At 44.3% G+C, this 21,763-nt stretch overlaps 1 protein-coding gene across 4 annotated transcripts in view; it reads right to left on the bottom strand.

The window, feature by feature from the left end:
• Cdk5rap2 (CDK5 regulatory subunit associated protein 2) overlaps positions 1-21,763 on the bottom strand; it is a 234,187-nt gene that overhangs the window by 7,878 nt on the left and 204,546 nt on the right. For 3 of the 4 annotated variants that reach the window (XM_045150597.1, XM_045150615.1, XM_045150604.1), the window contains exons 29-35: positions 17,860-17,976; positions 15,909-16,098; positions 14,930-15,054; positions 13,573-13,812; positions 10,607-10,684; positions 9,443-9,708; positions 5,559-5,702 (exon numbers count right to left, since the gene is read on the bottom strand). In XM_045150597.1, coding sequence (XP_045006532.1) covers positions 5,559-5,702; positions 9,443-9,708; positions 10,607-10,684; positions 13,573-13,812; positions 14,930-15,054; positions 15,909-16,098; positions 17,860-17,976 — 1,160 coding nt within the window. The remainder of the gene's footprint in view (positions 1-5,558; positions 5,703-9,442; positions 9,709-10,606; positions 10,685-13,572; positions 13,813-14,929; positions 15,055-15,908; positions 16,099-17,859; positions 17,977-21,763) is intronic. The other variant, XM_045150610.1, reaches the window with a different exon arrangement.

Here is a 21,763-nt window from a genome sequence, read left to right as displayed (position 1 = left end):
TGCTCTCTAATAAATAAATTAAATAAATAAATAAATAAAATATTTTTTAAGTGTTGGAGAGATGGCTTAGCACTTAAGGTGCTTGACTGAAAAGCTTAAGGACCCAGGTTCAATTCCCCAGTACCCATGTAAGCCAGATGCACAAGATGTTACATGAGTCTGGAGTCCGTTTGCAGTGGCTGGAAGCCCTGGCGTGCCCTCTCTGTATGTGTCTCTCTCTCCCGCCCTCCCCTTCCCCTGTTCCTCTCTCTCAAATAAATGAAATATTTTTTAAAAGTTGTATAGCTTTATTTATTGGTACCAAAAGATTATTATAATCACTGATGACAAAGAGCTCAAAACAACACAAACTGCTTCATAAAATGGAACAACATCTATAACCATAGAAGTACGAACTAATATGACAACACAAGAGGAACATGAGATATGATTTCAAATCGTCTGAAGGTTGTTGTTGTTGAACAGAAGCTATAGCGGTGACTTAATGCTTCTTCTGATACTCCTTGCCCACCAGGACCCTAGGTCCCCTGGCACTGTCTACATCATGGTGGATGGCAGCAACGGCCCTCAACAGCAACAAGCTCCTTTCTTCCTTCTGATCACCTGTGGCTGGCAAAGAGTATGAGCTGTAGCCTCCTTTGCCAACGGGAGAGCCAGTTGTCAATGGTGCTCTCCTAACACCCCATACATCATCACATCAGTACTTAAAATAAGGCATTCTTATTGTGGGTCTGCTCGTTCCCTGAACTTAAGTCTTCCTATTACACGTGCAAAGATCTATAGTAAAAGCAGCAAGGACAGCTCTGTCACTTCCTAGCTGTATGATGCTGAAGCCAGTCATGAGCCCCTTGGAGTCTCAGCCCAAACACCTGGGATATGGGAGGAAGCATCTGCAAGTCCAACCAGCAAGGGGTATTTGGAATGATGCCAACACGGAATGAAAAACAACTGTGACAGATACGTCACTCACCCTGGTCTAACCATTTCATATTACATGCATGTGTTAGGAGTGTCAGTGTATAAATATAAATTTATGTGTATGTATATTATATAGTTATATGTAAATATATAATTACTATATATGTACACAGTACACATACTATATATAAGAGATACTTTAAAATAAAAAGGCATTAAGATTCTTAAACCTTAAGAGTTCAAATATGTATTTGTGAAATAAAACAGACAAGCAACAAAGAACACCTCATTCTCTAAGGTAGTAGTAAGGAGTAACATTAAATGCTGAGTATACCAGAGTGCCTGGTACTCAGTAGATGCTCAACAGAATGTTGGAAGTCAGTTTTCCAAAAGGCCACACATCATCAACAGTGTTCTACCTAGCTTCTGGAGCAGGTTTTCTTGCTTTTCTGTTTGTTTTTATTCATTTTCTCAGGTTGTGTGTAGCATGTGTAGGTCAGAGGACAACTTTGAATGTCAGGCCTGCCTTCTACCTTGTGTGAGAAAGGGTCTCTCATTGTTCACCACTATGTAAACCAGGCTATCTGGCCTTTGAGCTTCCAGGAGATTCTCTTGTCTCTTTCCCTCTTGCTGTGGGTGCCCTAGGATTATGGGTGTCCACTACAGTGTCCAGCTCTATGTGTGTTCTGGGGATCCAAACTTAGGAACTCATGCTTGTGCAGCTAGCACATCACCTACTGAGCCAGGCTCTTTTCTTTTGCTGATGAACATCTCAAGCACTTATGAAAGTAGAAAAAGCTGGACAATGAACTCCTAGGTATCCATCCAGATCTAGCATTACCAATTCAAGGCCAAACTTGTCTCACCCCTGCTCATCCTCCCTCCGAGGTTAATTTGAAACCAACCATGTCTTTCATCTATACAACATTTTAGTTTACATCTCTAGAAAAGACCTATACACCTATAAAGTGAAAATAATTTCTTAGAAGTTGAGCATCCTTAATATGAAAAGCCAAACTACAAATCACTACAAAATACAAAACTTTATAAGCAATTGTATTTTATGCATTTCAGATTTGATTTTCAGATTATTGCTACTCAACCTATAAAAATCTATACAGATATTTCAAAGTCTGAAAAAATATCCATAATCAGAAATCCTTCCACTCCCAGGAATGTCAAAGGGGTGATGGCCAGTCTGCATCCCCAACTACAGAAGCAATGGACACATTTCCCTGGTTGTTTCAAGACTTTTTTTTTCATACAATTCATTTGATTCAGAATCAAATAAGATTCCGTTTCTATGTGGTAAATTTCTTTTAATCCCGTGGTTCTCAAAGCTCCCAGGAGGCTTGACAGACAGCTTCAAGGGCTACTCCCAGACTGGACAGTGTAAAGGCTGAGAAGTTGCATTGTGACCGATTTCCAGGTGATGTTGATGCTCAGGGTGTAAGACACACGCTCTGAGAGCCACTGTAAACCTGCACCTCCCTCCCTGGCCCTCATCTTTCTCACTTTCCAGGAGGCAGTAGTTTTACGCTTATATCATACACTTCCTGCTCAGACCTGGGAGCAACTTATTCCCTAAGAGCCCAGACTCCTCTACTTGAAGAGGCACTCAGAAACCACATTTGGGAATCTGGAATTTTGCTGCACTGAGTCACATTTTATTTCTGTAGTATGCTATGTGACATTAATAAACTTTTCAATAGAAAATACACCACAAGTTCATAATGATTTTTATAATTCAAATGTAGGATTATTGAGTCTTTTCTCTGATTTTATATTTATATCTTTATTCTGTTACAGTTAAAATTTCATTTCCTAATGAAAGCAAGAGTTATCTATATTATAATAGAAATAAAACTGTTTCTGAATATCAATGCTAACACTACTATAAACAAGATAACCACTAAAGACATTTTTAAATTCTGTGTTTTTGGTGATTCTTTTCAGTTTTTTTACAAGGATGCTAGTCAACACAATGTAGGAAGGTCACTGAATAGTGTCCTCCCACATGGCCATGTCAGTAATGATACAGAATAGCTGACTTATTTCTCATTGCTATGCACTTTAAAAAAAGAGAGAGAGAGAGAGAACTTAATTATATGAACATATTGCAAATTGGCCAGATTCCCATCAGGTTATACTCTTACGTGCACTCTCCCCAGCCCCCATTCCACTGAGGGTCCTCCTCAGTGGGGTATCTGTAGTAACTGTGGGGTCATGAATGTACCAGTCAGTCTCTGTGGGGTGACAATGCCTCAGAATATACCTTCCCACCCTGCGGCTGTCACATGCTTTCTGCCCCCCTCTTCCTCAGTGTTTCCTGAGCCTGGAGACTGTGTGTTAAGTCGCCTTTACTGTGGCACTCTCCACAGCCTGATTTTCTGCTTGGGTGGCTTTGATGAGTTCAGTATGCTATGAACTTTTACATGTTGCTCCCCTCAGCATTTTGAATCATTTTATTTATAATTATGTAAAGTATTTATACAGCTTCAAAGTCAAATCTATAAAATAAGGTTGATTTAGAGAAATCAGCTTCCATCCTTGGCCCTCCAATCTCCCTTGTACATCTCCAAGAGTAGGCTGTCTACATATTAGTAACCCTGTACACTTTTCTCAAACAAAGTGATGCACACTTTGCAGAGCAGTCCTACGGGTTCAACATGACCCTGCACTAAGTGCAAAAGGCAAATGAGTGATGCTCGGAGGAAAACATCCAAAGCCATTGAGCTTGCTGCTGCAGACTGAAAGACTGCTTTACACATCCTTCATGCCATGTAAAAGGCACCACATGAAACAGAGAAAGTGAAAGACAAGTGGCCAAAGGTACCTTAATACCACACAGGGGTCTGTGTACACCAGCAACTGCATTGGAAGATCACTAAAGTCCTCCTTCTGACTAAAATCCATGACATGCAAGTGAACACAATCAGTTACCTGAACACTCTCAGGAAGACGGGCCAACCAGAAGGACCAACAGCCCCCAGACTGATTTGCAAGTGGAGGATGATCAATAGGGTTACAAATATGTGTTTTTGTACATTAAGTATGTATGTGTCACATAGTATGTACAGTTTGGATTCCGTCTATTTAACAGTTACTGATGTGTGCTAAGGACAAAAATATTACATTGAAGACAGCTCAGACTTCTAAAACTCATTTGAAGCAGGAAGTAGAGTTTGGGGGAATGGGAAGGCATTATTCATCCATTTATGTCATTATTTATTCATTCATTCATTTATTTAAAAACATGAACAAAATGGACACAGTCCCTGAAAGAAAACAGAAGAGAGACACTCAGCAAACATATAATTACCATGTGTAATAGGCTATGATTAAACAGAAGACAACACTCTGGCTGAGTGATCAGGGAGCCCTCTCTTGTCTGATGCAACATGTAATACTTGAGAGTAAAAAGCAACAGGGAGACATAGACACATGTGGCCATCAGACTGTCTCTGTCACCTAAGCCTATCATGCAAAAGAACATGGCAGGCTGAAAGAAAGGTGAAGCCAGTGTGGCTGAAATGCAGTGAGTCCCATCCATCTTCCTGACACTTGTCTTCCACCTAGTGCCTCTAACAAAGTCACTGCCCTGTGCCATAGGAATGCTTATGAAGTTCTGAGCTGAGTGTACCTAAATTACATTTCAGCACCCCAAGAAAGAAGGCTCATGGCTCATCATTGGAACCTTCAGTACAGAGGAGCTCTTCACTGCCAGGTTCCATAGATCTGAGAGCTGCCAAGTGGGTTTAACTGATGAGATCAGGACATGGAACTCAGATTTCCCTTCTGCCTTCCTGCTGGCTAGTCTATGGTTATGATTACCCAACTAGTCAAATAAAGGGGGAAATTCTGTCATGCCACTGAGCAGAGTTCTATCTTCCTTTCCCTGCATGCTCCTCTTCCATAAAGGCCAGGATCTTTCACACTGTGTCAAGATACACTAAGAAGTCAAGGGTCTACCTGCCTGGCTCCTGACATGAACTCCTTACTCCCAATTATGTTAAACAGTTTTCTAGGTCTTTTTTTAAGTTATTATTATTAGCAAGCAGGAAGGAAGACAGAGAGAAAGAATGGGCATGCTAGGACCCTTTGCCACTGCAAACAAACTCCAAATGCATGCGCCACTTTGGGCATCTGGTTTATATGGGTACTTGAGATTTGCACCTTGGCCATTAGGCTTGCAAACAAGTGCTGCAACGGCTAAGCCATCTCCCCAGCCCCCTTAAAACAGTTTTGAATAATAAAATCCCATGGAGGTGACTGAGTGGTCCAAAGGTCCAAAGGAGGTATCTAAGAGCACAAGGGGTTGCTAGAACAAGCACACCCATGAGGACAAGCTAGGACATGAAGCATATGAAGTTAAGAGCAAGCTCTGGGTTCAGAGCTTTATACTTTGAAGCCAATTTCCTAGTCCTGACCCTGAACCTCAGATTCATATGTGAAGTGTGCACAGGATTCCACTCAACAAGTGTGCTAGGGATTAGATACGAATGCCACCCAGCCACTGTAGCCATGGTGCCATTCTCTCTCTCTGACACATTCCCATGGTGGGGTAGATTAGCTGGGTGCCTGACCTGGACTACGTCCAATAGGCATCCTTGAGCTTCTGAGCATGTGTCACCACTTACCTGATCACAGTGAAGAGGACACTGGCCATCTGTGGGGACTGAGACTCTCCAGAGGAGCTTCAGTAACCTTGAGGCCTCTTCTAGGATCTGTTTGGCTGTGCTTACACTAGAGACAAACTTGCTCAAAGCTGCAGAGTGTGCTCCCTGTGGGAGAGGACAAGGTTGTTACAGACCACCTTAACAGAGATCACAGACAAGCAGGCTTTAACAGGCAGCATAGAGCTCCAGACTAGAACTCCTGTTTCACATGATGAGTAAGAACCTAGTGTCATCACACGACACCCATGCATTGAGGATGAGAAAATTTCGTGATGAGTTTAGTCCAATCAATAATTATGCTCAGTTATGGCTACATTAATTACAGTTCCTATGCTAAGATGAGGATCTATGGTAGTGCCACATGCACTACTTTGTAGTCCACAGAGACCCTCAGAGTGAAGGACACCCATACAGCCCATGGCGCAACACTTATTTTTTTTTGTCACCAGTAGCTGCTTCTGTGAATGATATCAGAGACCCTGTGAAGCCTTTCTCGTTCTCTGCCAGCAGAGGCAAACTCTTGGTGGTGGGGGGGGGCAAGGGCAAGGGCAAGGGCAAAGAGTATGCTTCATTTGAGGAGAACACAGAGGAGAAGAAGGGAAGGGGAAGGGAAGTTAATAAAACACACACCATCACAGCTAATTAACATTAAAAATATATATCTGCTTTAGAAATCAAATTAACAAAGAACATTCAATGAAGCAAAGGTGTGGCAAGACTGATGCTAACTCATGACAGTCTTACTAAAAAGGAATGAATTAACAGTTATCAAGATCCCTAAAAAGTTCACAACCCTTGAACTATTAAGGCTACTGCGTACTGATCAAAAAAATATAGTCAGATGTATAAAGATGGCTTATTGCAGCTAATATTTCCACAAACGAGAAGAGTACCTAAATAATGCCACATCCACATTAGCTTATTTGGAGCCAGTGAATGTGCTAGAAAAACACTGAAGGAGGGAGGAAAGGTTTTAATATCACGTTAACTGAAATATATAACTCACATGTATTTCTGAGTAGGCTTGATAAAATTTGCAATGCCTTAGAATTGTGTGTCTGCATGTGAGGGAGAGAGGGAGGGAGGGAATGATCAAAAATTAAGTACTGATCTTTAGGTGATATTTTAGTATGTTTTGTGTTATGCTTTTCTAAAATTTCTAGTTTTCATATAACAAAGATTTTAATTAGAAAAGAACAAGAATCTTATTGGCATTTATTAATTTATTCAACAGTTATTGACCAAGCACCTATTCCCTACCGGACCTTGTACTAAATAATGGTTATATAACGCTCAACAAAATAGGTATTATCCCTGTTTTCTCAGGGTGTATCATCAAATGGAAAGTAAAATACAAATGGATTTTTAGAATACAGTAAAATCAAACAAAAAGAAAAAAAGGGGCTAGAGAGATGGCTTAGCAGTTAAGGCATTTGCCTGCCAAACGTAAGGATCCAAGTTTGATTCCCCAGTACCCACATAAGCCAGATGTACAAGGTGACACATGTGTCTGGAGTTTGTTTGCAGTGGCCCTAGTATGCCCATTCTCTCTCTCTCTGCCTCTTTTTCTCTGTCAAATAAATAAATAAAATCAATAAATAGAAATTTTAAATTAAAAGAAAGAGAAAGAAAGTAGGAAGGGAAGCAGGGAGTAGGGAGAGAAAGGGGAAAGGGAGGGGAGGGACAGAAGGAAACCCCACAACCTAAGGCAGGTGTCAGGAAGTAGGAGACTCAAGTATTTTCAGTAAAAACCTGAGGCAGGCAAGCATAGGGAATAGTTTAGCCACAGGCAATACTAAGTAGGAAACACACCCTTCTCTTAAACAATGCATCTAGTAGCCTTTTCTGAACCTGGGACACCCACCTGTACCAAACTGTATATATGTCTCACTTCATATAATGAATGAGTTTTCTTTCCCCCATAACAACCCTATTAATCATCAGGTCCTATTCTAATATATTCTTAGACAGATCAGGATCAGAACAGCAGGAGCCATCAAGCCTGGACTAGTTTTGGGTACATGTGCAGTAAGGCAAACTATGTCCTCAGAGGGAACTTATAGGTAGAAACTCCTATTAACCATCATTACACCTATGTATAACTGAGTGTACATATGACTAAAATCAGATGCATCATGGGAAGGAACATGTATATTAAATAAATGTTATGTAACCCAAACCTGTCTAGCAAACCAGAGGAATACCCAAACTACTCCCCTAAAAAGCCTATAAAGAGAAGCCCCAGACCACTTCCTGAGGCCCTTGAGCACTGTCCACTCAAGTGGCCATCTACCCCTTTGGCAGTGTATTTAAACCTTTATCACCTTTTTTTTGTTTTGTTTTGTTTTGTTTTGTTTTGTTTTGTTTGTTTTTCGAGGTAGGGTCTCACTCTAGCCCAGGCTGACCTGGAATTCACTATGTAGTCTCAGGGTAGCCTGGAACTCACGGCGATCCTCTTACCTCTACCTCCCGAGTGCTGAGATTAAAGGCATGCACCACCACGCCCTGGCAACCTTTATCACTTTGAACTTAGTACAGTTTCTTCCTGTTTAAGTACTTGTGTTCACCTTTCTTCAAATTTCTGAGTAAGACACCAAGAACTTGGAAATACCCAAGAGACCACAAGTAACATTAACTACAGGGTCCAAAAATTATGGCACATGGAGCTTGGAGGTCTGGTCTAATCTAGGGATGGATGATCTGATCCAAAGCCTTAGAGAAAGTACATGAGCTATGTATGTCAGGTGGGGGGGGGGGCAACTTAAGATGAAGATGAAACAGGAAGAGGGAGATAGAACAGACTGGGGGAAGAGGGGACTCCAGGTCTGAGGAAACAGAGGAACCAGGGCTGCAGACAGATGCAGTGGCAAGCAGGGAAAACCTCCTGCGGCCCAAACTGTTTGCTAAGAGGACACATGGGGGAAAGAGAGATGACTGACCATAATAAGGCCAGCTAAAGCCAGTTCAGCAGCCAGAGGTCCTAAGAGTTGCTGCCCAGGTAGAACTGGAGTCAGGTGGCTGGCTGCCCTGTCTGTGAGAAGTACTGTCACAACATAATGCCACTCAGGGGCTGGAGAGCTGGCACTTGCCTGTGAAGCCTAAGGACCCAGGTTAGATTCCCCAGTAACCACATAAGCCAGAAGCACAAAGTGGCGGGTGCATCTGGAGTTGGTTTGCTGTGGCTAGAGGACCTGATGTCCCTATTCTCCCTGCATCTTCCTCTCTTTCAACAGAGTTACTTTTCAGAGTCTCTAAAGTGGAAATGGCATCATCTACTTCACAGGAAATAAAATACACAAAGAGCTCCTCCATGGGAATACAATCCGGAGGTGGATGTAGGACATCTTGAGAGCAAGCTCATCCCAAAGTGGTAGAGACTATGGCATGGCCTAGTACTGTGTGAGCACAGTGTGGTCTGGCCTGCTGTGTTACAGTGTGGTGTGGCATGGAACCCTGCACCAGGATCAGATCTCTAATTCCCCACGGCAGCCCCAAAGTCGGAGCACACAGGCTTGTCCAGAAGGAGATAGATGGACGGGTAGATGAATGGCTGGATACGCAGACAGGCAGATTGACAGAGGATGCATGAGACACTGAAGTGAAAGAGCAATCACAGAGAAATACAGCAGATCCCTGTGAAGTGGCTGCAGTTACCCAGGGTACAATCTCAACATACTGTCCCCAACCAGCAACAAGCAGTGACCCCAATTAGAACTAACCCTTGAACTTCCCTATGTACTTCCTGGTCTCTCCTTTTAGGCCCTTACTACATACCATAGCACCACTGGACAAGTGTCCTCTGCCAGCCCTCCCTGCTTCCTGTCCCAGCTCTGTAGTCAAGTTACCTTTGTTCCCAGGTCTCGACTTTTTGGGATCAGAGCTTTTTGAGTTTGAATGTCCAACTCAGCAAGGAGCCTCTGGGCCTGCCTGATCTGCTTGCTCAGGGCATCATAGTCCTCAATCAGGCCCAGCACATGGCGGCCACTCTTGCTGGCCCACAGGTGGTGGTCATCAACCAGGCAGGGAGCGCATGAAATGCTGATGGCTGAGTTGCTGCTATTGCTGGAGAAGCAGGCCATATCATTTCTGGAGAGTGAAAGAGTCTCTGAAACTACAAAAGGAGACACAAGATGTAACATTTACATGGCATAGCATCTATATTCATATAGTTTATGATGTCGAGAATCCACAGGGGCAAAGAGGCCTGGCTCCTGGACCTCTATCTACATCATTCTACACTGGATAATTGCTCATCTTGTGACTGAATTTCAAGTCAATTCAACCAATTTTTATTTAACACCCACTCTGCAGAAGACCCCAAGATTTTCAGGATGAGCCATACAGATGCAGGCATTCCCAGTTGTCCAGGGTCTAATGTGAATACTAAGGCTACAGGAAATGTAATCCAAAGCCAGAGTTCAGTGGAAAAGGACCATCTGAGGAGGAAGAGAGGGTTTTGGGTAGGCTGCAGGTCAGGGGATTGCACAGGAAGCCAGCATTATTATGTAGAGCACAGGTAAAAGCTTTTCAACATCGCATCAACAGAAGTACAGACAAATGACTGGTGCAGCTGGAAAGGCACTTCCATGGGTAAGTCTGCATTCCTGATGAGTCTTGAGGAAGTAGGAAGACTTCTACTAGTACAAACTGGGGCAGAGGAGGTCTGAAAGTCATAGTGAGAAGAAAGTTTGGGCTGTCTGCAGGAAGGTGATTCATCTGTATGGCCACTCCATCACGGAGGGATAAGGCTGGATGGCACCATGGAAACCTTGAAAGACATTCAGGTAGTCTCAGTTTAAAGCAACAGAAACCCACTGAGGTCCTTGAGCTTGGTAACACCTGGGATGGATGAAGCAGCTTAGAGATGACTAGCTAGATATACTGAGAATCTGAGCCCCAAGTCACTGCCAAATACTCAGGGGTTACCATGGATTGTCTTTGTTTTGACTTAAAAGGTTCTGCCACACCCAGCATACATGAATGCACTAAAACAAAATTATAGTTTGTACCTGATTTTAATGTTGTTGCTTGGTGGGATTCAAACAGGTCAAATGAATTATCACTTGTCATAGGACTTTTGTTGCCATCTACAAGATGCAAAACAGAAGGAAGGAAATAAACAGTCAGTAGCACTGGAGAAGGAAATGAATGAGACACAGTTAAGTATCTTATGAACATCCATCCATTCACATCTTCCCTGTGTATGGTCTTGCTGGCCCTTTGCAGGACCTACACGACAAAGTGAACAAACACAGCCTTCCACAGAAGAACTTTCCCATCAGACAGTAAGTAGGCATCTCAAGGTGGTTAGAGGATAAGTAAGGGAAATGTAGGGGTTGTCACCTTCGATGAGGGGGCTGACCCTAAAATGCCTAACACTTCCATTACCTCTTAAGACTGCTTGAGGGACCCATGGGAAGAAGGAGGACAAGAAACACCAGGCAGAAGCAGGTGCAAGGTTACAGAGGCATGAGCTGCTGGTAGGGCAAGGCGAGCATGCCATTTCTATAACAGAGGCGCTGGGTGTCAAGGAAGGACACAGTGAGATACCAGGTCAGCACCATGAGGACTAAGTGACTCACTGAAGGGTGGCAGGCAGGGCAATGTTTACTAAAACTTCAGATCAACAGGGTAGTGGCTTAGGGAGTGACAATAATCTGCAACTGCTGGGAAGTCCATGTCAGAGCAGGCACACATTTATGATGAAACACTAAGGGGAAAATAAAGGACTCAAAATGGGGGAAAACCCAACTTGAACAAGCTCAAGCCTTTGTATGAATAGCAAATGCACAGAATATGCAAAGGTTAAAAAAAAGTCAGTGCGTAGAGTCATCAAGGATTTCATTCCTTTACTTGTTTTCCCCATATTATTAAATCATCTCTTTGGTTGAAAATTTAAAATCCTTATCAAGGAGAAATCAATGAACCAGGTTCCTACAAGCTCTAAAGCAAATCGACTAGGTCTATTATTTGTTTTGTTTTGTTTTTTGGAGGTAGGGTCTCACTCTAGCCCAGGCTGACGTGGAATTTACTATGTAGTCTCAGGGTGGGCTTGAACTCATGGTGATCCTCCTACCTCTGCCTCCCAAGTGCTGGGACTAAGGACATGAGTATACCACCATGCCCAGCTCCATCTTTCTTAAATCAAGGGCAACAGAATTAATTCCCAACTAAGTTAAGTCAAACCTTTGTGCTGCATATTCTGTCTCCTATGTAAGAGTTTGATTTGTGTAGGTGCTGTAGTAAGCATTAGGTAGCACAGCTAGGCAGCTAGAATGAGGTTGGGAGGGGTGCGGTAGAGAGGGATTAGAAGAGGGGATATAGCAGGCAGGCAAGTACAGAGACAAAGTATTGGGTGTGGAAGGGCTTGGGAAGAACACAGGAAGTAGGAAGGGAGTCACTCAAAAGTAAAGATGGGACTGGAGAGATGGCTTGGCGGTTAAGTGCTTGCCTGTGAAGCCTAAGGACCCCGGTTCAAGGCTCAGTTCCCCAGGACCCACGTTAGCCAGATGCACAAGGGGGCGCACACATCTGGAGTTCGTTTGCAGTGGCTGGAGGCCCTGGCGTGCCCATTCTCTCTCTCTATCTGCCTCTTTCTCTCTCTGTCTGTTGCTCTCAAATAAAGTAAAAAAATTAAAATTAAAATTAAAAAAAGTAAAGATGGCATGATTTAGTACTATAGAAACTTATTTCTCCATTAGCTAACTAAAAGATATTAACTCACTTAAAGAGAGACAGTTTGGATAGCAGTATGCTGCTAGGGTGGAAAAAGCTTTACCCTCTAACTACAGGGTGTTAATGGTAAATCCAAGTGCCAGAATTAGGTCATCTTCCCTCCTCCAGTGAGCTGCTGCATCACAGAGGCCTATGAAACCTACAAACAATGCAGGGCATTCAAAAGCATCTGGTCATCCACCAGAAGTAGATGGTAAGACATACTGCTGTCGTAGTGCTAGAAAGTGCTATGTCAGCTGCTGGGGGATAAAAATCATCAACACTGTTCCAAGGTACAAAATCAACCAAGCCAAGCAAGATATATCCATTGGTGCAATAGTGACACATAAGTTACAGGGGTAATCAACTGTTCTGACTGCACATAAGCCTGCTTGGTGGGGGGGAATTCATGCCTGGTGCCGAGAACCAATCAGATGTCTATGACTTGGAAGGTCATATACCCCAGAGGGAAGTCTATACTATTCTTTGGCTATGCCCACAAAAAAAGCTTTCTAAATGTATGTTTATAACCCATGATCAACAATAAACTCTCACTCTTAGTCAGACAACCTGTTTGTTTGTTTGTTTGTTTTGGTTTTTCGAGGTGGGTCTCACTCTAGCTCAGGCTGACCTGTTGTTCACTATGGAATCTCAGGGTGGCCTTGAACTCATAGCAATCCTCCTACCTCTGCCTCCCGAGTGCTAGGATTAAAGGCGTGCACCACCATGCCTGGCTGAGAACCTGCTTTTTACAGATGGCAGTGAATACCAGGGAGACTCAAGACCCATCAAAATGATAAGAGAACGATGACTACCTACCATAAGAAGTCATCTATACCACGCCTAGGGCTAAGGAAGCATTACAGAGGCAGTGGCAGACCAAACAAAGTGCTACTCTTACCACTAGTCAAAACACCTTCTCTGGGAAGATGGTGGTAGACTCAACACTTATCAAAGCAGAAAATCAGAGGCTGCTGAGAACTCAGCACTGAACATGACTCAGGGAACATTTCAGAAGAGGGGGAGGAAAGAATGTAAGAGCCACAGGATGGGAAGGCATACTGTGAGGCAATATCCTCCCACAGAAACTAGTGCATCCATGACCCCACAGGGAGGACAGATACCTCCACTGAGGAGGGCTCTTGGTGGAATGGTGCACTCAGAAGTTCACAAGCTCACATGCTCACACTTCACACACAGACCCACAGGGTTGTACTTCCACAAAGTGAGAAGAGGCAAGTAAGTGCTCTACTATGCTCACCCAGCTGAAGGGCCCACTCAGGAATAGATAGGGCCTGGACATCCAGAGAGAGGGCTCCTTCCTGGGCATTTTTGGCTCCCTGAGCCAACTGCTCCTCCAGCTTGCTCCTCAGTGTGCTGTTGGTCTCAATGCTCCTTTCCAGCTGGGTCCGGAGAGCCTGAATCTCTGACAGGAGGCCATGCAGGTCACTGAAAGAATCCTGTCCCTTCCAGCCTTCCCCGGATGCCTGGCCTTGGGCCTCTGTAGACACATGCAAAGAAAAGCCTTGACATCCTCCATGATCAAAGGATCAGCCATCAAAGGGACTCCACGGTGTTTCTACCCTCCATCACCATCCAGCCCCTTCCAAAGAACTAGGTACAATTTAAAATAACAACTCGACTTTAAAAACAAAAATATTGGCTGACTTAATTGCTGCTATTCCACAGGCTAAATAAGAGCTGGAAATTAATTTTCACTTCTGGCTATAAAAGCCCAGCAAATTGCACACCAAACCCTGAAATTATGTCTAGTACTAATAAAATCTATTTGGGCTGGAATTATAGAATGAAAGGGGATGATTTTAAGAGCCACAGTATATTAAAAAGGCACAACAACAGGAATAAGAGAAGCAACTCAAGAAGAAATGAAAGCTGAGAGCTGACCCTTTTCTAGATAAACTTTCAATAGGAAGAAACCATCTGGAAAATTAGTTTTAAAAAAAAAAACCACTCCATTTCAAAATTGATTTTGAAACATTAGAACTTATAGTTGAATCACTCCGATCTAGTATCTCTCTAGAAACACAGAGATAACCAGGCTCAATAACCGTCCCAGAGCGATATCCAGCAGGTGTTCCATAAATATCGGCTAAATGAATGGGCAGGAAAGCTAGAATGAAAGGCATTTCTTTGAATCCTTACTGTGTGCCAGGAAATGTGGGGGGGGGGGGTGCTTTGATTAAGTCATGTCATTCAACCTTTATAATCCCATCCAATGGGATTATGCTGCAGCTGACCTATTTCTAGAGGCAGAAATAGGCTGAAAATGTGGACTATGCTTCGATAAAGGGAGTGAGCCTCTAAGCCTCAGCTGGGCCTAATTAGCGTGGGCAGAAAGCCAAGTGTGGGGGCACACACAGGCAATCTCACCATTTCGGAGGCTGAGGCAGGAGGAACTTGAGATTAAAACCAGCCTGTGCTATGAAGCAAGACCCTATCTCAAGAAGGGGGAGTAGAAGAAGAATGGGCAAAAGAGCTTGATTCCAAACACACCTAATTTACCCATGGGGCAGAATGGGCTTGACAGCATGAGCCAGTATCCTCCCAGACCTGCTGCCCGCACTGGATGGCACAGGCCTAACCCTGTGCAGCCATACCTGTCCATTGCCTCCTGTGCTGCCCATCCAGCTTCTCATATGCCTTTAGCTCCACTCTGAGGGACTGCAGCAACTTGTCATTCTGTGACAGCAGCAGCTGTCTGGACTTCAGCTCCTCTTGCACCCTGCAATTGCCCCAACATGGGAGAGACGTTTATTTAGTCTCCATGAGCCAGAATAATATGGACAAAAACAGAACAACACACTGCAGCCACTACTTTCCAAGTGCCCCATGGCTGGGCTTCACATTCTCTCAGTCCATCTTCATACACATTCCAAAGGGAGGCATTCTCTTGTCTCTTGTCAGAGAGAACTCAAAAGGTTCCATCTCTCCCAAGGATGGAGAACTGTGGAAGAGCCCAGATCTCTGCCCAAGCCCAGTTGGATGGCAGAAACAATAGTCTTGCCACATTCCACACACCTGGGCAGGTTGGACAAACATGGTCACCTACAGGAGAGGGCAGTCCTGAGTGCCAACATAGACAAGTAAGGCACAGGAAAAAAGACTGGGCCTGAGGAGAGTTTTGGAAGAGTAATGAGATCATGCCGCCCCTCTGCTCAGAAGCTCCCAGTGGCCCATGCCATTTGGAGCAAAATCAGAGTCCTTGTGGTGCTAAGAGCCCAGCATGATTCAGCATCCCAGCCTCCCCTGCCCTTGCCACCTTCTCTCTTCCATCCATACTGACCTCCCTGGCCAGCCTTAGCCACTACCCCTCAAGACCCATGACTACATGGTTCTCCCCTCAAATGGTATCTTTTCAGAAAGGCTTTCCCCAAACACCCTCAGTGAAAAACACCCGACAACTCCCAGGCCCCTCCTTCTTCCTTTACAAATTTTATGCCCATCCAACAGATGAGGCACTTGTGTTTCTGTCTGTACTGGGCACTGGCTGGGGGTGATGTGCCTGGATCCCTGATCGTATGTATCCCCAGTGCCTGGACACAGGACAGCCAATAGGCATGACGACTTAGGGCCCACCTGCTCAGCTCCTGGCGGCTGTGGCAGACCTCCTGGCTCAGCTGCTGGTTGTGCCTCTCCTTCTCACTGACCTCTCTCTGCAGCCTTTCATTTTCTTCCCTCACACCATCATACTCTTGCTGAAGGTGTTCAAGATTCGCAGCCTGTCTGGACAGGGTCTCTCGTAATTTTTCATTCTCCTTCTGTTTATCTGCAAATACCAAATAGCATCACTGAGACGGAATACCATTTGTTCTTTCCAACCTTATTACGTAGATACAGCACTTCAGCTTGAGCACTCCAAGAATACAAAAAAGAATGAGATTTAATCTAGCATTTATGATTTTGGCATTCCAATTATCTTATGCATTTAAGGCAGATAAATCTGTCAACATCAAGTTTGTAGATTAAACGTCACTGGAATGAAGGGGTCTGTTTAATTTTCTATTACATAATAAGCCTCACAAGCCTGTTCCTTTGCCTTCACAGAGCACAGTGTGGGGAGAAACCATAAGGTGAGGCCCTAGCAGTGGGTGTGGAGAGATGCAAGCTTGCCACAGGAGGCCTGTAGGGCTGGACATAAAGCCAGGAGGACACAGTGTCCAGAGGAATAAAACACTCCCAGGGGCTCAGGAGACAAGGAGGCTAAGAGCAGGAAGTGGCAGCAGAATGACCGGGCTCCTGTGAAGCTCCTTCACCTCGCCTTCAGCATCCTTCCCTGTGCTGGACCAGGGTGTTAACATCTGTACGGGCTTAACTTATCACATCTTCTTAGGCATGCTGGGTGCTACAAGCACCACATAAGAGCAGGGGGTACTATGCCCCAACACTGGCTATTAAGACATTACATTAAGCCCCCATATATCCCATCTTTGTCTTCACTAAAGGCTGAGAGGGTTAAGGCTTTCTTGAAGCACACAGCCAGGAAGTAGCAGAGCCTGAATACAGATTGAGGCCACTTATAGTCACTACTTAAGAGAATTTCCATGTGAGCTGGGGTCCCAGTTGGTTCCTCAGACACAGACACAAGTTCTCTCCTCACCTCTAACCCCAGTTCTTATCTGCTCCCTTCCTTCCACTTAAAAGGTATTGGTTCCTCTGAACCTAAGGCACTCAGCTAATCCTTTCTTTCCCTTCTAGACTTGACCTTGAGTGGCTCTGAAGCAAGGGTCCTGCAGAAATCTGGCTTGTCTTCATCATGGCTAGTCCTCACTCTGGCCTGCTAAGGGCAACTGGCAGTACTATCCAACAGATCTTGATCCCCCGAGGAAATGGAGGAGAGCTCATACAAGCCCCTAGGTAGAACAGGATGAGTGGCTGATAGCATGATTCACAGAAGCTCCAATATCACCTCTTAAGGCAAATGCAGAGCTAATATCCCTTAGGCTAGTAAGATTAGCTGCCCCACCTTCCAGCTCCATCACCTTCTGGCTTGGTAACCACAACAGGGCAATTCCTATGAAACAGGACTAATAAACACTCATTCCAAAACTGTTCTACATACTCAAACACAATGTAACTGAAAGCTTTTTGAAAGCTAAGCTTCAAACAGAAGAAATTAAGAGAAGGATCTATATAAGAAATGCTGAATAGACAGCTGGAAGGAGAAAATCTCTGGTACAGACTTGACAGCAACATATTTCCAGCCCCTTTCTCTTCTTCCCTGAGCAGTGCTGTACAAAGAAGGTGAGGGACAAGTACGCACAGTAGCATGCACTGAGGCCCTGGTGGAGGCCTGCGCTGAGTGCTTTGTACTGGCTAATTGCCACAGCCCAGTGAGCTATGCCTTACCCTCTCTGAACTTCAGTTTTCTCAACTATAGGATAGGAATATCTTACAGGGCTGCTGTGACAGTGGAAAAGCATAAAGCCATAGAGTCTGAGTCTGGCTGTGATGGTCAGATACAGCACCTGCATTCTTTATATAACATGGATTCTGGGGCCTAGTCCACAAGTGGCCCCTGAATTCTTACCTCTGGACCCTTTCTCTAGCATTGTACTGAGGGCCTGGTTCTGCTTCCTCAAAAACTGTATTTCTGATGTCAGAGAGCTGTGCAGCTCTGAACCATAGGCAGTAATGTTCGTGGAACCTATAAAGACACACATAACAGTGATTTGTAGACAGGCTCTAGGCAGTGTGGATGGCACTTCTTAGAAAATGTTTTAAAACAATGCAGAAATGCAACATACAATGAAAATCACTCCTGTGACCCAAAAGGGAAAAAAGACTGAATTTGAAGGGGACTCAAAAGGGAGGTCCCCACATCTTACATGTCCTGATAGTTATAAAGCAGAGAAATGGGCTATGGTTGTATAAATGGTAATGGTCTCAACCATCTCACCTCTGAGACAGCTCACTCTGGGAAACACAAGACTGGCTCTGCCCCTCGGCTCTCTCCCATCCTCTCCTGACCTTAGGCGATGGTGCCCTCTAACCCATAATATAGGCTCGCAGCTGGGAGCCATCCTAAACTGCCCCTCTCAGTGGCCAAACAGGCCATCACAATTGCTGACTCCTCTTCCAGAATGCCACAAGCCCCGGCAATGATCACCTATAGTTCAGACCTTGGCTCCTTGTTCTAATCTTATCTCCCTACTTTTATCATACCAAATTCAATCTTTTCATTGTTATTTCCTGCTCAAAAATAGGTTGGCCCAGCACCATGAAAAACAAGCAAGACCTAACTTCTCAGTTTCGAATCCAAGGACCTCCATGTTCAGTTCTAATGTTGTTACTCCCTCTCCACTCAGACCCCAGTGCCTGGAAATGCATCCAAAGTAGGCCACTTCTGTGTACCCCCTCGCCACCTACTTCCCAGTCAAAGTCATATTCCTTCATCTTCTGGCTCAAGTTTCCTTCTCTGAGTATATACTGCAAAGATCAAGGTCTAGAGCCAGACAGACTTAAAGCCAGGCCTATAAATATCTCATCAAGCTACTGCCTTTCTGCTAAAACCCTACTGCTATCCTGTAAGTCCTCTTAAGGGACACCTCTTGCTGAACACACTTGGGACTCCCCCATGTCAGCACTTCTCATCTACACCATTACAATGCTCCACTGACAGCTGCCCTCGGAGTACCTACAGTGTGCCAGGCACCTTCTCCATGAGGCAGGCAGATGCTCCCTCTTGGCCTCAGTGCTGAGGCCACCTGCTATATCACAACTGAAATGCCAGATCCCCGCATTGCCAGCCACCCTGGGGTAGGGGGTCAAGGACAAGGGCATGGGCCACCTGCAGCAAGTGAGAACTAAGGCAAGTCTACCAAAGACTTCAGAAAGCTTCTGTGTCCCTAAGAAAAGAGAAGACAAAGAGAAGCCTCAGCCTCTTCCTCCTCATGCTTCAAACACTGTCCTGGGAGGATGAACTGAATTATCACTTATCAGGGAATCAATCCAACCCTGCCTCAGCACTCCCTGCCTCTGGGGTTCTTGCTATGAAAGGAAACACAATACCTCTTGTTTGTATAGGTTTTTCCTCATAATCTCTTATCTTCAGCTGAAAGCATTTTGGTATGAGTCCCTGTTCTGATTGCACTCTTTATAAAGAAGGTGCAATCTGTTCTCCGATAAGTCCATAATCTTTCTACTCTATAGAACTACCTTTTCCTCCAGTGAATGAGTCATGTATGGCAATGTCAGATAATTTTCTATCAACCAATGTCTCTGCCTATCATCTCTCCCCACTGAACTCCTGTATCATCTCAAAGTGCTATGTCTCCCACTTATAACAGCTGATAGGTCTTGGGCAAACCTCGTAATTTCCCCAGGTCTTTGCCAGCACAATAAAAATGGCTGACATCTCTGCTGCTGCTGTTACCACCTGTCTGTGTTAGTTTCACAACCGATGGTGACTGGGGGGCATAAGAGGACCTGAACGAGCAGGAGCAGCCCTACCAATATCCATACCGATCAATGCTAGGGTAGTTACTTTCAACAGTCCTGACCAATTAAACCTGGCCTAGTGAGGGCCACTTAGATGCTATGAGGTCGACCTTTCTTTGAATACCACCAATACGTGGACAACTGTCAATAAGTTGGAAACTCGATGGCAGAAGTGATCAATTTATTCACATCATAGCATGAAGTTGTCATCTACAAATGTGTTGGACAGCATTCATAGCTATCTTGAGAGGCTTGTGGTCCATGGGCCATAGGCTGAACATGAATACCTACTGTAAGACATGAGGTAACAGTTTGTGACAACATTCTACCTCAACATAAAGAGTGGTGCCTTTCTCAACTGACTCCCAAAACAGACAGTCCACAGAAGAGGCAGGGCTGCTTTCATGTCTTTGTCTTTCCAAAGCCTCTCACAATGGTGAGAGCAGTGTCTTTCCATGAGTGTACGTACTCTATGAACGCCTTTCTGTAAACCTCCCTGCCAGAGGAAACTACTCTCCAGAGCAACTGCTGGCTCCACTGTAGCCAGTGGCCATCTGAGCCCCCAAATAATTCTATAATTGGATTTTCCAGAGAAAATGTAAAACAGAATGATCTAATTCAAGCATTACCAAACGTGAATGTGAAGGCCCAGGCATGTATTTCTTTCCTGCCTTTGGTTCGACAAAGAACTCAGATTAATCAAGTTCATTAGGGAAGGAGGAGAAGGAAGAATTTCGTAAGGTAAGTGGAAGTGAGGGAAGAGGGTTAATGGGACCACTGTGTACACCTTCCACAGTGTTGCACACACAGAATTCTAGGAAGTGGCCCTGTATGGTAGGCTGGGAAGGAACGACAAGTCTGTCACTGGGTACTACCTTTCTAGAACTCAGAAACTCACCTCCAAATATGTGCATGACATCAGGGCTCCAGCCCACTGCAAACCTTTGCAATATTAATCTGGTAATGTTATACAAAATAGAATAGTAATATAAAACAGATAATGATAACAAAAGCAACCATTTATTGAGTAAGCATTGAACAAGGCCCTATTCATTACACTACCTCATTTAATCTCACAATAACCCTGGCTTTATGAAATGATTAAGACTGGAAGAGGTGAAGTGAATTACCGAAAGTGACAAAACTAATAAACAGAAGAGCTGGGACCCACTCAGGTCAGCTCAACAAACTGAAGCTTTCCCAGTTTAGTAAGCTGCTCTCAAGATACATTTTTCTTTGAATGACGACATTCTTTCTGGAGTAGTAAAGACAGATGTCCAAGATATAATATTCAATGAAAACCTTGCTCAGACTACTACATATGCTACCTTTTGGGCTAATGAGAGGAAGAATAAGAATATTTACTTATGGAGCTAGAGAGATGGCTCAGTAAATGAAATCCCTGCCTCACGAGCATGACCACCTGAGCTTGAATACCCAGCACTCACATAAAACTGGACATGGTGGTGTGCACCTGTAATCCCAGCACTGGGGAGGTGGAGACGGTGGATCCTCTGGACTTACTGGCTAGCTTGTCTTGCCTAATTGGTGAGCACTCCATTCAGTGAGAGACCCTGTTTCAAGTAATAAGGTAGAGAACTGGGGAGATGGCTCAATGGATAAAGCACTTGCCACTCAGATCTGAATAGCCAAGTCAGATCACCAGACTCCATGTAAAAGCTAGAAGCCATGGTGGTCTTCTGTAATCCTAACATGCAAACGGTGAAACAGGAGGTAAGGAAAGGATAATGTCCCAGGAGCACACATACCAGCTTACCTGCCAGACACAGCAGTGAACAACAAGAACAAGAGATCCTGCCTCAAACCAGGTGGAAGGTGAGGAGTGACACCAAAAAGTTGCCTCTGACATGCACATGCATACCAAACACAAGTGCAGCCACACTTAGATACATGAGCAAACACACACACACATACACACATGCACACATGCAAATAAACAATTTAAAATTTAAGGTTGTAGACCAACTGAGGAA

This window comes from Jaculus jaculus, chromosome 1 (genome assembly GCF_020740685.1).
Source record: "Jaculus jaculus isolate mJacJac1 chromosome 1, mJacJac1.mat.Y.cur, whole genome shotgun sequence".
NCBI classification, from domain to species: domain Eukaryota; kingdom Metazoa; phylum Chordata; class Mammalia; order Rodentia; family Dipodidae; genus Jaculus; species Jaculus jaculus.
Note: the sequence above shows the minus strand (reverse complement) of the source record. Positions and strands in the feature narration are given on the sequence as shown.